The sequence below is a fragment of the Hermetia illucens genome, chromosome 4, assembly GCF_905115235.1.
Source record: "Hermetia illucens chromosome 4, iHerIll2.2.curated.20191125, whole genome shotgun sequence".
Taxonomy (NCBI): Eukaryota; Metazoa; Arthropoda; class Insecta; order Diptera; family Stratiomyidae; genus Hermetia; species Hermetia illucens.
Window position 1 is genome coordinate 120,463,508 of NC_051852.1, and position 16,861 is coordinate 120,480,368.

Consider the following 16,861-nt stretch of genomic DNA (forward strand, 5'->3'; position numbering starts at 1 on the left):
GGTTCTAAGTATTGGCCGACTATAAAAGACAATGACCGGCGTCTTGCGCTAATAGAGATGAAGATGTTGCGTTGAACTAGTGGCGTGACACGTTTTGTTCACATCCGAAATGAGGATATCCGCGATTGTTATGGGGTAGAATCGATCGTGGAAAAATTCCGAGAGAGGCGTCTTCGATGGTATGGTCACGCAATTCCCGCTAATGAGAATACACTTGCCAAGATTGGTCTAAACATCGAAGTCGACAGTAAACGGCCAAAAGGCAGGTCGAAACTACGGTGGCTTGAAAGGCTGGATGGGGATATAAAAGCCTCGAGATTGCATCCAGATCAGTCATTTGATAGAACCAAATGGTGAAACCGATCACGACGAGCCGACCCCGCTTGTGAACGGTACAAAGGCTGAAGAAAAAGAAGAAGATATGTATATCCCAGAGTGGCTGGGAAATGGGTCGTCCCAATCTTGCAGAAAAGTCGAAGTGCTAGATGGAACTGAAGCATATTTCATTGAACCGGAAACAACATCGCGTAAATGTGGTTAACAGAGTGTGCCCCATTTAAGGGTAATTGGCAACCATTTGTTTTTTTTTTAAGAAACCTACTGAGTAATAAACTTCCCAATATTGCAATTTGCAATACCAAAGCACTCAGTGAATTAGCTACCGACAAACCATGAGCGATTTCACATTCCTTTGGTGAAATTTTGCTGTTCTAATTTATGAGTTAGTTTTTTCCTCGAAATCCAAACCTTCTAACAAACGCTCCTCAAATTAATTACTCTCTTGCTCACCAGTCAGTCTCCTCGTTAATGTGGTGATCATATATGTTAAATTGACTATCGAACCTATTCGTCTACGTCGTGTTTGCGAGCGCCATGTTAAGTTCTGGGGAGTTTATAATTTTCTGTATGGTTTCCAAGCCCATATTACAACCTTGTCGGCTTTGAAGTTGAGGTAAAATTGGAAAATCGATGTTCTTTTTATGTGGTAGCTTAGTGAAATCAGGTCCTATGCTACTACGTGGTAAAATTGAAAGCATTTGAAAGGATTTCTCCATCTTACACAACATGTTTTCCGCAGACTTGCTGGGAAACTTCTTCAGTTTCAGTATTTAATTTTTCCTTTTGGAACGTCTGACTCCAATAATGTTTTGTCCAAGCTCCATCAGCTTCAGATCGAATGTGATGTTCTGGAACACTGATATTTCTAACCATTAAGGCCTAACACTCATTGGTCTCATTGAACTAAAACAATTGGATTACCCAGGCGTAGTGATATCCAGAAAGAACTACTCTTGTATATGGATCCTAGAAAAATCTGCCCAACCGAAATTTAGATAAGTACAAATGTGGATTCAATGCTAGGAGCAGGGTCGTGGAGAGAAAATCTGGGCCGGGGGTGAAAATTATGCAGAAAACGGAGCACGAAGTGAAAATTTTACGGGTCCGGGGTGTAACTTATGTGGGCGCTTTTATTATTTCTTTTTTTCATTGAAATTTCTATTCCTGGCACCATTGAGAACTCAGGGCCCGGAAGAAATCTCGCCCGCCCCCCTTTCCACCCTCCTCTCGGCGGATTTGGCTAGGAGTTTAGGTATCTGCTCTTTAATAGTATAAACAGAGAGTGTATCTGGAGTTCTTTGATCAGCAGAGTTATATTGGAGAACATGAAGAAAGTGGACCTCCACCAACGGCTCACAAGGCTCAAGATTATTGCTGCCGTCAAGGTGGCTCCTTAAATTACGCTCACATGGTGCATAAACACATTTGAAACGTGCATGGTTGAAGGAAGTGGAAGAAGCAGAGGTTGGTTCTGCTAGCAAAACCCCAAAAACCGCCTGGCGCACACTTTCCATATTGCTATATCTGTCTTTTAAACGTTAACGGGAGGTGTTGGAAAAGGTGATATACAGTAGGCTGCTTCCATTTTTCGAAGTAGCGGTCGTAGATCAGGCTCGAAAAACCATGATAAGTGCCATGCGGTAGATGTCAGGAATGCCTTTAATTCGGATAACTTCTTCTCTTTTTCTTAGGCCTTTGTCTCGTTCGCAAGGGACGTCGACTCGTCGTGATTGGTTGCACAATTTTTCCCAGTGGAAAGCCTGATTTGGATGCAATTGCGAGGCTTTCAAATCCGCATCCAGCGTGTCAAGCCACTGTTGTTTCGGCCGGCCTTTTGGTCGCTTACCATCAACTTCGATGTTTAGACCAATCTTAGCACATAAGACACCTCTTTCGCAATTTTTTCACTATCGGTGTAACCCCATATCGATCGCGAATATTCTCGTTTCGGATTTGATCAAAATATGTCACGCCACTAGTCCAACGCAGCATCTTCGTCCTTTAATTCAGCTAACTGGGGTTGAATTAAGGGTACCTTGGCTAAACTGAGTATTCATGATTACTTACCTTGTTTAATCGAGAGATGCCTATCGAAGAGACTTCTTTGGTGTGGGACGGATGACGGGTCCAAAAAATACGTTGTGACAGCAGGTGTTTCCCAAGGCCACATGTTGGGCACGTGCTGTAGAACGCAATATATAATAAGTAGTCAGTCTTAACGCGCCAGAGAAGTCAACGTTATTTGGTTTGGCAGGTGACATGGGGTTGGTGGTAGTTGCCAAATACCCCGAGGACGTGGAACTTTATGGAAGGCGAACCATTCATACCACCAAAGTATGGGTACAACTGGTTAAACCTAATATATCGAGCGGAAAGACAGGGGCGGTTCTTATTACCAATCGCAGGAAACAATAATAATAATAATCCCGGTTGGTAATCGCGAGGTCGTTTCAAAATTGACCATTTGATACCTGAATGTAATGATTGACAGCAATTTATGCTTCAAGGGGCACTTGGAATACGTGCAGGAACAGGTCGTAAAGGCTAGTTCATTTCTAGCTTTGGAGGGCCATAATATAGTCTCCCGTTGCTTATCCCAGAAGTAGTGAAATATATCTTACTATAGTCGGCTCTTTTCTGTACGGGAGCATTGTACAATGAGGTAAACCGGAGAAGGGTGAATTGCGCATACCGGCCAATCGCAATAAGGGAGTGCAATGCTGCATCGAGGCAAAATCTCGGCGGAATTTGAAATTCAAAGCGGTACCAGAGTGGGTGATATACCGGAAATTTTTCAAAGTTGGTTCACCACTGCATAGGCAATTAAATTGAATTCTACACATTTACGCGTATTAACTATAATACCTTATACCCTCCGATAATATCACAAAAGAGTTCTTAATACTGATTTCATTTTGAATTGAAGTCGTACAAGTAAAAAACCAACAAAACACCGACTTTGAATGCATTTTTCCTTACGTATTTTGGTTTCGATATGTGAAAAGTATAATGAATTTCCCCCATCCCATAATTAGAGAACCAAATGGAAATGAATATTTACATATTGCCTATGTCGGTCCGCTAAGGTAAAAGCATCTAACTGTATACTGTACTAGCATGGAAGTAATAAATAGAATGCTAAAGCATCAAAGGATCTATGGACATTTTTGGTGTCAATATATACAATTGTTTCAACAACATGTGATACTACGGGTTGGGCGAAGTTTCAATAACAGATTGTTTTACACAACAGTTTTGAAATTGGAAAGGAATGCAGGAAATTGGAAATAGGATTATGAAAAGGTTAAAAATGCTACGTGATAGAAATATTGTGAAACCGGAAGATAATACATATTCCAGAACAGTTTAATAGCTTTATTTGGATTCTGAATAATTATCTTATGTTGTAAAGATTTTGCACGGTGAATGTGGGTGAAAAGAAGTGAAGATTTTAAGTTACATTATTATGTAGAATTAGCTGCTTGCAAATGTTAATGTTAATTCAACGGTCCATACCATTAAATTTGAAAGAAATAATGACCTGGAAGAAATAGGTCGACCTATGATAAAAAAGTCAGCGCGAAATGGATATCCGCGTTTTCCGGAAGCTACTGAAAAGAATCGTCTTCAAATTCAGATAGTTAGAGCCGACGAGAGAAAATAATGCAGAAAAACCAGGCCTGGGATAAAAATAATTTGGGCCTCCTTATTATTACTTTCTTTCCATTGGAATTTCAATTTCAAGCCTGTAAAAAAACTCCGGGCCCGGAGGGAATCCTACTTCCCACATCCTTCTCGTCAGGTCTGCAGATAGTTTTATGAAGTAACCTAACCATCAACAATTAAGCAATAATTCTTTTAAAAGTAGCATTAAAGATCAATACACAGAGGCCTCAAATTCTTAACCGGAAGTTTTGCAAAAACTTGAAAAAGGTTAATCAAGGATAACTCAGCAATTTTAATAAAGCATTAGACTTATGGACGAGGGTTGGGGGCTTACTAGGAGCGTTTCCATGAAAGGTTCTCTAAAAAATTTCATGAGGAGTCACAGGCACAGATAAAACGTTAATCCTTCAAAACAGGAAAGTTGTCATCCTTCATCCTGAATATCGTAAGCAATCAAAATTATATTATGGCGTATTATTTGCAGAAGCTTAAATTAAAAATTCAACTCAATTGAAAATCCATACATATTTTCTCGTTTCTCCTACAATTAGCAATAAGTGTTTGTCCATTAGTGCGCATTTGAAACTTTACAGAGAGGCAGATAAACATCGAGGAAGGATACAAGCAAAGCCCAACTAAAATATTGTCCTTTATGCACCTAAGCTATCATTATCATAATGCGAAAAGTGTCTACTCACTCATTCCCACGGGACCTGACCAGTACTGGTGCATTTTTCTCCTGGGTTTTTGTTCGTTCTGTGCTTTGAATCAGACGCTTGCTGGGGCTGGGTTTACGGGAGCTATTATGAAAACTTCGGGAACGCACTAACGGCTTCGGTGGCTTTCCCGTCGATTGAGGTTTTTTGCCCACTTTATTCGGAACTTTATTTATTGCATTGGGCTCACTAGTGGCTCTTGTGACCATTTTGGTTCTTCTCTCATAGAAACACTACCGACACTTTTAAAATCACAGGCACTACTCAAAATATCGAAAATCACATTTCAGTTATCCTTTTGCTCTTGTGGAAAGACAAGATAAATATTTTTATTTATTTTTTTCACATTCACAAATCAATTAACAAAACATATTTCCAAATAATGAATTTTCCGGGAAAGCAATTTGTAACCTTTACGGCTAGTACGGTATAACTCAACTAAGCCAAGTTCAAGCGTCTAGATCGCTTTTATTGTGGTCAATTCATGTCCTTTCCTCACCCACATTTCGCGGTCACTCACACAAAAGTCTGTAGAGTTTCCGAGTAATTCTTACTGTTTTTCCAATAGAAAGGGTAAACAATGTGTATATGGAAATTTCACTTCACCACATGGCGTCAACGTAATTAACGGTAAAATTCAAACCATGCGCAGTGCAGGAAGGGAAGCCAAGAACGGAGAAGGCAAGGACTCGTTATGATGGAAAACTGAATGAAAACTAACTTCGATTCATATGAACACTCAGCTTTACCGGTATTCTATGAGAAATCTACATACATACATAAGAATGAAGTTTAACCACATACAGGGTGGTAAGCACTGAGCTGCAAGTCCTTAAAGGATCAGAAATATTCAGAGTGTTTAATTAATTATTATCATTAAACGTATAGTTGTACCGTTTCAGAATTTTACTATTCACTATTTCAGTATTTTTTAAACTAACCGAGATATATTGTTTGTATATATTTAGTTACTGCGAATCGAGAGTTAGTCCATCAACTGCATTTCAGTAGATTCCTGACTATATGTGTTGATTTCCACGGGACCTCTCAGAGAAATTATTATTGCTATTCAACTTTTCTTAAAACCAAACGGATAACTCTCGAGACCATTCAACATCAACAATGGTCTAAGACAAGGGGATGCCCTATCATGTATCCTCTTTAACCTGGCCCTGGAAAAAGTGATCCGCAATGCTGACGTAAATGCGAGATGCAAGATCCTCTTTAAGTCTACCCAAACCAAACCAATTTAGGACAACCGATAACAGCTAAGATGGTGAAATCCACGCATCCCAGTAGCTAACAGAGCTAATTTCAGTTTACAAAAACCGCTAAAATTGGGGATTCTTGGCTTTGTTTGAGAGAAGAATCTTCCGAATAATTTTTGTCACTCTACATGAGGATAGAGGACTCCGTTACCTACATAAAGAAGAAATTTATGAGTGATGCCGTCTAGTTGTGGACAAAATCGTTTGCGGTGGGCGCGTCCTTTAATCGATATGGCTAAGGAAGAACAAGCCCAGAAAGTCTGTAAGGGCAACAGCTATGGCAGAAAAAGAAGACGAGGCAGACCCTGCCTGAGAAGGAGCGATGGTGTAGCCTAGGATGCCAGACAGTTTTTGGAAATATCGAATTGGTGGACCTCGGCGCAAAATCGGAATGTCTGAGGTTCCTAAGGCTATTCTAGATCGGATACAGGTTGTTGCATCGTTGATGATTCAACTTTTTTGCGTTACATAGCTCTAGCAAAATGAGTTTCAATTGATAGGATGGACAGTACCAATTTAGTCAGGTTTCAACTCACAATGACTTTCATAACACAATAGATACAACATCGATGTCGAACAGTCTGATCTCAATATAATTGCTAAGGTAACCGTGACCTATTTGCAAGCTCCATAGCTTAGTGGGAGAGCAAACGTCTTTTGACTTAACTGGAAAAATATGATTTTGTATTGAACACTGCTATATTTTCTAGATACACCCACTTCATATTGGTCATTTCTCTAAGAGTTTGCTTCGATGCAAGGCAAGACTCCTCGCACCGCCAGACGCTCACTTGTTTTCACAAGACTCCCCCCTAGGCCGAACTACTTAATATGCAAACCATTCGAATGCTGTCGAGACCTTACTCAAAATTACTGAAAAATAGAAACAAGGAAGAATTTGTTCATCCACCATTTCCACAAGCATTGCCGGTGTTTGGAGCAATTAACAAGAAATTACTACAGTTCCAATGCGGGAAAAGAAAAATATAATAGTTCAGCAGAATGTTCATATTACCGTCCGATCCGGTTGGTGCCCCATACCATGAAGACTTTTGAACGCATTCTTGACAAACGTATCCGCGAAATCGTTCATATAACCGTGAATCAAGCAAGGTTTGTCCAGAACAGCGAAATCAATGACTCAATGATTGTTCTTGGGGAAACACCGTGAGAAGCATCATCCTTTTCATCTTGCATTTTTGAAGCTGAATAAAGCGTTTGACCGTGTGTCATACCAACTCATCTGGTATGGTCTACGGCAAGACCTAGTGCCACTACCACGATTCGAAAAGTAAATTTCGAAGTGTGGCGGGTACATCAAAACAACTTGTCCAAAAATGGAATGATCACTTTATGCAACAGGGTTTCAGATTAAATCTGAATAAAGCTGAAATTTTGATGACCGATCTCCTTGAAAGAGTCAGTGGCAATGACTTGCCCAGAACTGAGCGATTTATATATCTCGGGTCAATGCTATCAACTGCGTTACAAAATTACTTCACGTATGGACACAACTTAGATGAAGTATCGTTATGTGATCGACGTATCAGTGAAAGTTTCAAATTTAAAATTTACCACAATGTCGTGCGACCTGTCGCCCTCTATTGTTCGAGTGTTAGTCGACTATAGAAGACAATGAATGCTAATGGAGAAGAAGGTGTTACGTTGGACTACTGATCACATGGAAAATGAGGATATCCGCAATTGATATGGGGTTCCACCGATCGTGGAAGAAAAAGACGTCTTCAATGGTCGTATGGTCATGTAATTCGCGTTAACGAGAATTCACTCGCCAAGATTAACTGAACATCGAAGTCAACGGTTAGCGACCAAAAGGCAGGCCGAAACAACGGTGGCTTGATACGCCTGGGATTTGAAAGCCTCGCGACTGCATCCAGATCAGACCTTTGATAAAACAAAATGACGCAACCGGTCACGACGAGCCGACCCCGCTGCAAACAAGACCAAGACTAAATAAAAAGAAGAAGAGGGAGGTTATATTAGTAGGTCATTTGCTTTACTCTTCAGTTGTCTTATGATATTTGCAATATATGCTAATTTTCGGACTTCGTTATTTTCATTTGAGATTAATCGTTGACTATGCTTAGTTGCTTGCTCTTTGTTGACTTCACTAACCAACTGTAATTGCAGGTTCTCATCACGAATTAGCCAGGGAACGTAAGCATTTTGTTTTGAAACGTTTGTATGACCTTCAAGTTTGATTCTTTAGCACAGCCCCATAGCTGAATACCGTACGGCCATACGAGCCTTGGGATTTGCTTGTAACTTAACAACTTGTTGTCGACAGTGAGCTGGGAGCCAGTATCCCTGTCTGCATCTGGGCATTTAACCCGTCCTTCTTTCTTAGGATGAAACTTTTCCAGCTGAGCTTAGCATTCAGTGTCATGCCTAAATATTGAAACTCATCCGACTGCGACCCGACTTCACCCACTTTCAATTGATTTCTGAAAAAGAAATAGGAGGCTGCCACTATATGTTACCTAGGCTCCGAAATACTCTCCACACCGATATCTGTTCAAATAAAGTTAACAATAGTACATTACTATAATTTTTAGTAATTGACAGCAAAACCCCCCTCAAGTTCATCCTAGAATCTGCAAATTTTGCAACAATGTACGTTTGGTGGAAATCAAGTTTGGCGGAAATCATACCATTACTAACAAAGTTATAATAGGTCAAAGTGGTCGCTTCTGAGCAAATTGAAGACTTTTAATGTCAGTATCACTCGGAAGTGGTATTCTCACATAATATGGGCATATACAATATTACGTGCTGGCTTCTAGTGGGACAAATGTTCACTCAAATATGTTTATATAAGAAATACACAAAATCTTTCATACCTGAAGCGTTCAGCTTCCGGTTTCTCGTCTTGTTTTTACTTAAAACAAGCCGGCAAAACGACGTACATAACAGTAGAATTAGTATTGCGTTTTTCCTTCGGCTTATACTCCCTTCCTCCTCCTATGACCAAAAAGAACTGACAATTTTTAATTTAAACGAACCGGACTTGGGAGAATTGGTTATTTTGGTTTTTTTTAAGCTGGTACCACCTTAACTGATATACATACATGTCAATATTTTAGAGCCAATTTATAGTTAGTATTTGCCTAGGGCCCGTTTCCATCAGTCAACTTTTTACCTTCTAATATGAGCAGTTTTGTTTTGCAAAGAGTTTTTTTTTAATTTTATGTTGTTAGCGAAATTTTGTGTGCTGTTGCATTGAAAAGGTCGCAAAAAGCCTTTGGGAAGTCTGCTCTGTCGAAAAATCGAGCCTACGAGTGGTATCAAGACTTTAAAAGTGGCCTTACAGTGGTAGAAGATATGCCTCATTTCGGAAGACCTATCTATGTAAAACAAAAATGTCACAAAAGTGAGAGAAATGTTGCTCGAAAATACCTACCTATGAGAGATTGGTAGTGAATTTGACATTGCATATGGAACCGTTCAGCGCATTGCGCTCCAAATTTTGCGTATGAGACGTGTCGCATCCCGGCTCATTCCAAAAGACTAGAATTTCATGCAAAAACAACATTGAAAGACATTTTTGAGGACAGGATTTCTGAAGCGACCTCCATGAAATGCTTTATGACTGGTGATGAGACGTGTGTCTACGAGTTCGACATGAAGACAATCATCCGAGTAGCACTTCAAAGCCGAAAAAAAAAACAGAATGCGACGAGAGAGTAAAGCCCATCGCTTTGGCGATGCATGGACGAGTGGGTGAAACGCTAGCACACGTGTATTGCTTCCGATGGGTGTTTTTTTTAAAACAGACAAAACAAATTTGCCTGAAAATGAAGTCTTTTTAAGGTTTTCTGTAAAATAAAACCTTATTAAAATCGGTTTACTGTGTGCCACTCTGTCTGTCTATCTCGGAGACGGTTATATCGATTGACAACAAATTTGAGGGAAAAGTGGGAACTGTGAACACTCAGGCATACCGTGAATCACAACCCTGCACGTTGAATATAAGGTGGGGTCCCCATACATGCAAAAGGAGGGTGTAAATTCGTTTCACCAAATATAGTCATGTGTATCAAATGAAAGGCCTCGGTTACTACTTTCCGAAACCGGTTTTAGTTTTGACATTTATTAGAAAGGTGCGGGGGATCGAAAGTGATCATTTTTTCAACGGCCCATTCTCAGGAACTAACGACCGAAAAATCTGAACGAAATCAAGAGGCTGCCTAGGCTCCGAAATACCCTGCATACCGATATCCTTTCAAATACCATAGACAAATGTGCCTCCTTTAATCTGCAAAGGAATTACAGGGGGCAGAACATAGCTATTCTCACCGATAGCCAAGCAGCGATCAAGGCACTTAGGTCCAACCAGGTGAATTCTAAACTGGTATGGGAATGCCTTGAGAGACTGAATACACTCGGCTCGTCCAACAAGGTCTGGATACTTTGGGTTCCAGGCCATGCTGGGTTGGAAGGCAACGAAGCAGCGGATGAACTAGCCAAGAAGGGAGCAGGAATGCCTTTACATGGGCCAGAACCCTTCTGTGGAATCGGAAACCGTTTCATGGCTATGAATCTAAGAAACGAAGAGAAACGGTTGAGGAAACTATATTGGGCGGGCCTACCAGGGATGGAGCAGTCCAGGGTGCTTATTGGGGGATACGAACCCATGCGTACAAAGGGTTGCTTAAACCTAGACTAAACTTAGACTATCATAAAGAGCATAATTTTACCAAGTTTGGTCGAAATCGCAGTGTTACTAACGACGCCTTCTGATTTTTCCTGTAAATAGTTTCTTTTCTACAGCAATGGCTCTCACAAGAGCTACCTATTGGCTAAGTGCCCAGAGAATAAAAAAAGCACAGATTATTTGCAGCCATTGAATCGGGAGTGCCTGAAATTGTTGATAGATTGGGTTTTTGAAGTGTGATAGGATCGTAAAGGAAGCGCCTCTCACCAATCCTCTTTGTTTTTGTCATGGACATTGTCACACGGGACATCCAACATTGCTTAACACACATATCTATACAGCTGATGTTTTCCCAACGGCCAACTGCCCTATGAAACTGACTCACTTATCAGTGTAATTTGGGTGAAGTTCCACAACTAGCGTTCTTTGTGATCGACGCATCAACGAACCTCTCACCTCTCAACTATGACCATACGTAACATACTATAATATAATCCCGATAATTCGTATGGTCAAGGAATTGACGATTTGGTACGAAATATCAGGATTACCAATTATTAACTGTGGCGACCGGAAAATTTGTACAGATTAGCAAAAAATACGAATTATCCATGTACAAATGATCGACAATCCACTGTTTTACTATACGTTACACACTATGTATGATTCGAAATTATGACATCCGCGATCGATCTAAGGTTGAATTGGAAAAATTACGAGAAAGGTGTCTTCGATAGTACGGTTAAGCAATCCATGCTGACAAGGACTGAATTGCAAAAATTGGCGTGAATATCGAAATCGATGGGGTGCGACCAGAAGGCTGACCGAAATAGCGGCAGATTGATACGCTAGATCGAGATCCAATCCCCAACAAGGCGCTTAAACTGGTAATTAAGATGATACCTACTATATTCGCACATGTGTGCACAAGATGTCCTGTTCTACAATAGAACAAAATCGATTGCCGATGGTTTTAATGCCTGGGCTCTCTAGTGGGCAAGCAGAAAAACTAAGCGAGGGATGACGTCCACTAAAAGCCTTTTTGTGATATATTTCTAGTCAATGAAGGTGATGTGAACACCTTTCGGAAAGGGGAGTATCACTCAATTATAGAACTGACCTTTGTCAGTATTGCCCTGGTACGTGGTATATTCTGGTACGTTAGGGAGGACTACACCCATAGTAATCACCTGGCAGTTATTTTTTTCAACTAGAGTGAGAGGCGTGGTACAGAAAACCTGAGCAGCCCTTTATCAGTTTGCCTCCAAGTCAAACGGACGACTTAGAGGGCGATAACTAGGACCGTCATGGACAAAAAGAGTACGCCTATAAGAAAGTCCGCAAAAACCTCAAGCTAGCTATCCAATGGAGTAAGAGGAAATACTTTAAGGAACTCTGTTCAGCGGCAGATGCAAATTTTTGGGATAGCACTTATGGAATTGTAGTGGGACGACTCAGAAGTAACATCCTCTATCCTTTCATTGAAAATCATCCCGCAAGAAAGGCACACTGACATCTTACACCGACATTTAAATGCGACGGTAATTCTTGAAGTAGTTAGAAGTAAGCTGCTGGAGATCTATAGTACAATAGGGGACAACAAAGCTCCGGGTCTAAAATGCATAGTGGATAAGACGCTCAAGCTTGCGGTGAAGTCTAAACCAGGGAAGCGGATACTGCTGCCTAAGGTTGGTGAATCACCAAGCGAGCCATCCTCCTGTAGACTCATACATCTTCTGGACACTAAAATGTTGGAGCAGGGAATCTAGATTCACCATTGATATCATGAAATTGGTTACTGACTTGGCCAAAAATCCAATCGGCGGAAAAGTTAGTACCAGAAAAAATTGTATAATGGTGACCCTGGACATGAGAATTGCATTCAATTGGAGTAATCGGAGCCTAATACGAATATTCCTTGCGGCGATTGATATTCCGACATATCTCGCTCCATTTATTGGTAGCTATTTAGCAGAAAGGAGGCACTGGTATGACATCGATGACGGACCTCAAGAATTCATTGTCGTTGCGGGTGTCCCACAGCGCTCCGTACTGAGCCCGCTGCTGTGGAACATTATGTACAATGATGTATTCAATCGTGCAATTCCGGAGGAGGACACAATGGGAACCGACGACAAGTGTCACTTGTCACCGAGCACTATAAAAGAAATTATGCATTCATTAGAATTGGGAATCATCTCATCAGATACATGGAAGAGGTGATAGACAGGAAGCTGAATTTTAAACCACACATGCAGTATACTGGCGACAAAGCATCCGCGTGCATGGCTCTGGAAAGGATGTGATACACTCGTAAACTGGTTTATGCAGCCCGAGTTTGAGGAGCGGCGTTACATATTACATACAACGCATATAAACTGAGTACGGTCCACAGACGGATAATCTTAGGGGTATGTTCTGCCTTCAGGACCGTCTCTAATGACGCAGCATTCGCCATTTTGGGAATAATGCTGACTGCCACTTAATAACGCGTGTAAAATGCGTGAAATCCATTTCTTCTTTATTATAGACAAAGAAAGTCAAAAGGGGGAGATCTATAGATAGATGGTAACAGCGTTAGAAGCGCCCAGGCAAGGAGCAGTTTATCACGGGACATGAAACATATCGCTAGCATCTCTACACGTTTAAGTAGGACACTTCACCCGATTATTCAAACTGCGATGGAGTCCCAGAGAACCCACAGCAGGTATTTTCCCAATGTCCGAAATCCAAGGGCGAGAGGAGAAACCTAGAAAAAACTTTAGGTGAGGTGCTGGCACCAGAAAATCTGCTCCGTAGAATACTATGATAGCACGCTAAGAAAACTGGGATTCGATTAACTCCATGACCCGATCTGTCCAGCGTAAATTGTGGAAGCGGAGGAGGTCAAGGAAAGTGTATCAGCGAGCAGTAAGTTCCGGAGAAAGGAGTGGGTTAAATCCTCCTCTGGTGGAATGTTACAGTGGTTACACACAGGTTACAGGCAGGGAGATGAGCCGTCGGAGTCGGACTTAATGTGACTGACATTTCGCTTTTTCTGCATCATTTATGTTTGAAAGCAGAAATTTGTATCATGAAACATAAAATAGAAACAGTAACACGAAATGACGCTGCATGGGTGTGTTACTATCCATACACAAGTGAAAAGTAGGCGCTTCTCGGATAGAGATTAACTCCCTTAATGCAGCAGACACGTGGGTGATGAAAACATTAACATGGGTTACACTATTTGGGTGTCCATAAATTCTCTAATCATCTACAAATCTTGACCTTACGTGAATAATCAGGATGTCTATCCTTGATGAATCTGTCAATCAGAGCAAAGAACAGTATGCCACGTACTACACTCAAGAAAGCACCCTGTTGTCGGTTTTCCCAAAATAACCGCCAAACACATGTCCACATTCAAACGCCCATATAAATTACTATAGAAAAAGAAAATCTTTCCCAACCGAAGTACTTTTCAATAAGTTCGAAAACGCATAAGAAATACTATGTCTTACCTGCAAGTGTACATACATTCCAGTAATCAATATCCACAGTTACTCACCAGTCAGAATTACTCCTCATAAATGATGGTAAATTTATCGCTTCTACTAATCTTTGCGACACTCGAAGGAAACACGCACGCGGTTCAAGGAATTAATACCTAATTTATTATTCATAAGATATACCAGAAATTCGGCGTTGTGGCACACAAATGATTTTATTTTCCTGGTATTTCCCTGTTTGGAACAACATGAGGTTGTTGTCGAAAAGTGGGGGTAGCTGTTTGTACTTAGCACCTTACTTCCCGCGTAGACAAGTTTGATTTTATTACAGAGGTTAATAATTTTCACATTGAAAAAATGTCTCTCCTGAAAGTGGTTTGGTATGAATTTATGAGAAAGGAAATATATGTGTTGAAGGTTAAGTGGTTGTTTTCATGTCCTTACAGTTCATTATGGCGTCGTTAAAGTTGCTGAAACTAACTTACTAAAATAAGAATGCATTTCCTCCAGTAGCGAACCTTCTTCCTCCTCGGTACAGCTTCACAGAAGTATTGAATGATAATTTGTTATTATTACGAGTTATCCTGCTGAATAACATTCTACTAATTAGGGCATAAGGTCAACCAAATTTGCGCATCGTCGTTTAGTAATTTCTTTGATTTCTCCCACAGCTTTCCGACGAACTTGCACTCTTCTTCCACTGTTGTGTGCCACGTAGTTCTAAAACGACCCACTCGTCCCTTGAAACTGTTAACTCCATTGCATTGGAATAGTCCGCGCCGAACCTATGCCTCTTTTTAATGTACTGTCATGACCAATCCACTGGCACCTCCGCCTTCTCCTCAACAAGTCTATGAATACCTGCCATGTATGTAAATGAAGTTTTCGTTTGATATTATCTTCGGCCAGAGTATTCCGATGACGAATTAATAAATTGGTTAGAGCTTTGAAATAACACTGGTGGTCACTTTAAATGTGCTACTTCCATATAGGTTCCTTATATTGGAGTGGAACAATCTTAATTTAATGTTTGTAGTGGATTTAACGCCGTTCATACTTGGAGCGACATCAATTTCGATTCCGCTGTGAGGGATAAACAAAGCCCTCACTCCCCGATTTAAGGAGTGTCATCTGATACTACATCTACTGGAAACTGGTGGGTATTAAACGCCTAGAACTGAAGACGAACTTAAATATTTCGGAGATGGCAACGTAGAGGTCATTTTGTTTGTGGGTAGGGCAGATGAATGCGTTTACATACAGAGTGGTGTACTCCCACAACGATACGCCGTTGGACTACTAAAGAAACACCTCTCTATCATCAAAGAACTAGCCTGGAACCATTTGTAACATTACTTCGGGCTAGTTCTCCCGTTCTTCCAGCTTAGGAAGCTTTCGAGTCAGGGAATTCATTTAACCAACGGTAGGAGAGAGGAAGAAGTTAATAGTTAGTTCAAGGAGTTTCTCTCTGGCAACGTTGTCCAGAGAGAGGTGCCTGTGTCTGCATAAAGTTGTTGACGAATTCCATCCCATCATTCACAAGAAAAAAAGGTGTGATCCGCTTGTCCACCACTCCATTACATTGCATACAGTCAGCGTTATCAGACCTCAAGACCGGCGGTTGTGTGAATCAGAATCCACGGCTATCATAACAGCATCCGCCATAAATCGCCCTGCTCTGAACACAAACTGCCATAGAGATAAGTACCCGGCAGCACGGATCGTTTCAGTGAATCTACTCCGGACGAACTTTTCGAGCAGCCGCCGGCACCTTTCCCTTTGCTGATCAGTACGAGCTCTCTACCTTTCAGCGGGAAGGAAAAATGCCCTCCTTACGGCAAGCGTTAAACGCGCCGGACAATAGTTCTGGTCGGTTATGGAACATCTGTTTATATACTTCTGCCGAGATACCTTCCGGACCTGGCGCCTTCTTATTTTTCATAATGAGTATTGCTTCTTCAAACTATCTGGTGCTCGTACAATGTGGTCGATCTGGTCGGCATTAAGTGAGAGGGGTTTCCGCTGAGCCCCGGATGGACTCCCATTTACCTTGTCGACTAAGTGTTGCCAACAGTGAGCTTCGCATTTATTTATCGCAATGCGGAGTTTCCAGGACCCTCTCCTCTGTGCCCAAAACAACGTCCTCCATAGCATCAAACCTGCTACGAAAATCCGGCATGGTTTCATTCGTTGTTAGATACACGCTAAAAAATGTTATCCCCAAACACTGAATCCGTAAAAAGTCAAGCCTCCGCCCTTGGTAAAGAGCCGTCCCGAACCCAGATAGCAGCAGTACCCGATATCACGAAATTCCATGAAGCGCGGCTCTTCTTTCGTTACTGTTCACTGATTAACACTAGGTCAGATTTTACCTTCTAGCGAACTGCGATACAAATTCGTGATGGGGTGCACTCCGCTGCATATTGTAGTAATTTGTAGGATGCGAATCATGCTAGTCCTGACTTAGCGCTTTCCAGTTCCCCCCAGGGGCTTCCCGGAAGCCGGACGGGTACCATCAGTTTAATTTTGGCCATGAACGGCGTTGAGACGTACAATTGAGATATTTTTGTATATAAGCATTTATAACAGAGCGCCCACTACTTAAACGATCTAAGGTTGTTGCAAATGAAATGTCGGATTTTTCAATGAAGTGAAGTTAGTTATGATTTTAATGTTTAAAAGTGCCGCAAGGTGACTCTGGTGGTA

The 16,861-nt window shown here is 41.2% G+C and overlaps 1 protein-coding gene across 2 annotated transcripts in view; it reads right to left on the reverse strand.

Moving 5' to 3' along the window:
- The window catches only part of LOC119656295 (kinesin-like protein KIF12), a 72,119-nt gene extending 66,731 nt beyond the window's left edge, over positions 1 to 5,388 (reverse strand). The window contains exon 1 of one of the 2 annotated variants that reach the window (XM_038062731.1): positions 4,704 to 5,386. In XM_038062731.1, coding sequence (XP_037918659.1) covers positions 4,704 to 4,930 — 227 coding nt within the window. In that variant the 5' untranslated portion in view covers positions 4,931 to 5,386. Of the gene's footprint in view, positions 1 to 4,703 lie in introns of both variants that reach the window. The other variant, XM_038062733.1, reaches the window with a different exon arrangement.
- Between the last annotated feature and the right edge of the window lie 11,473 nt (positions 5,389 to 16,861).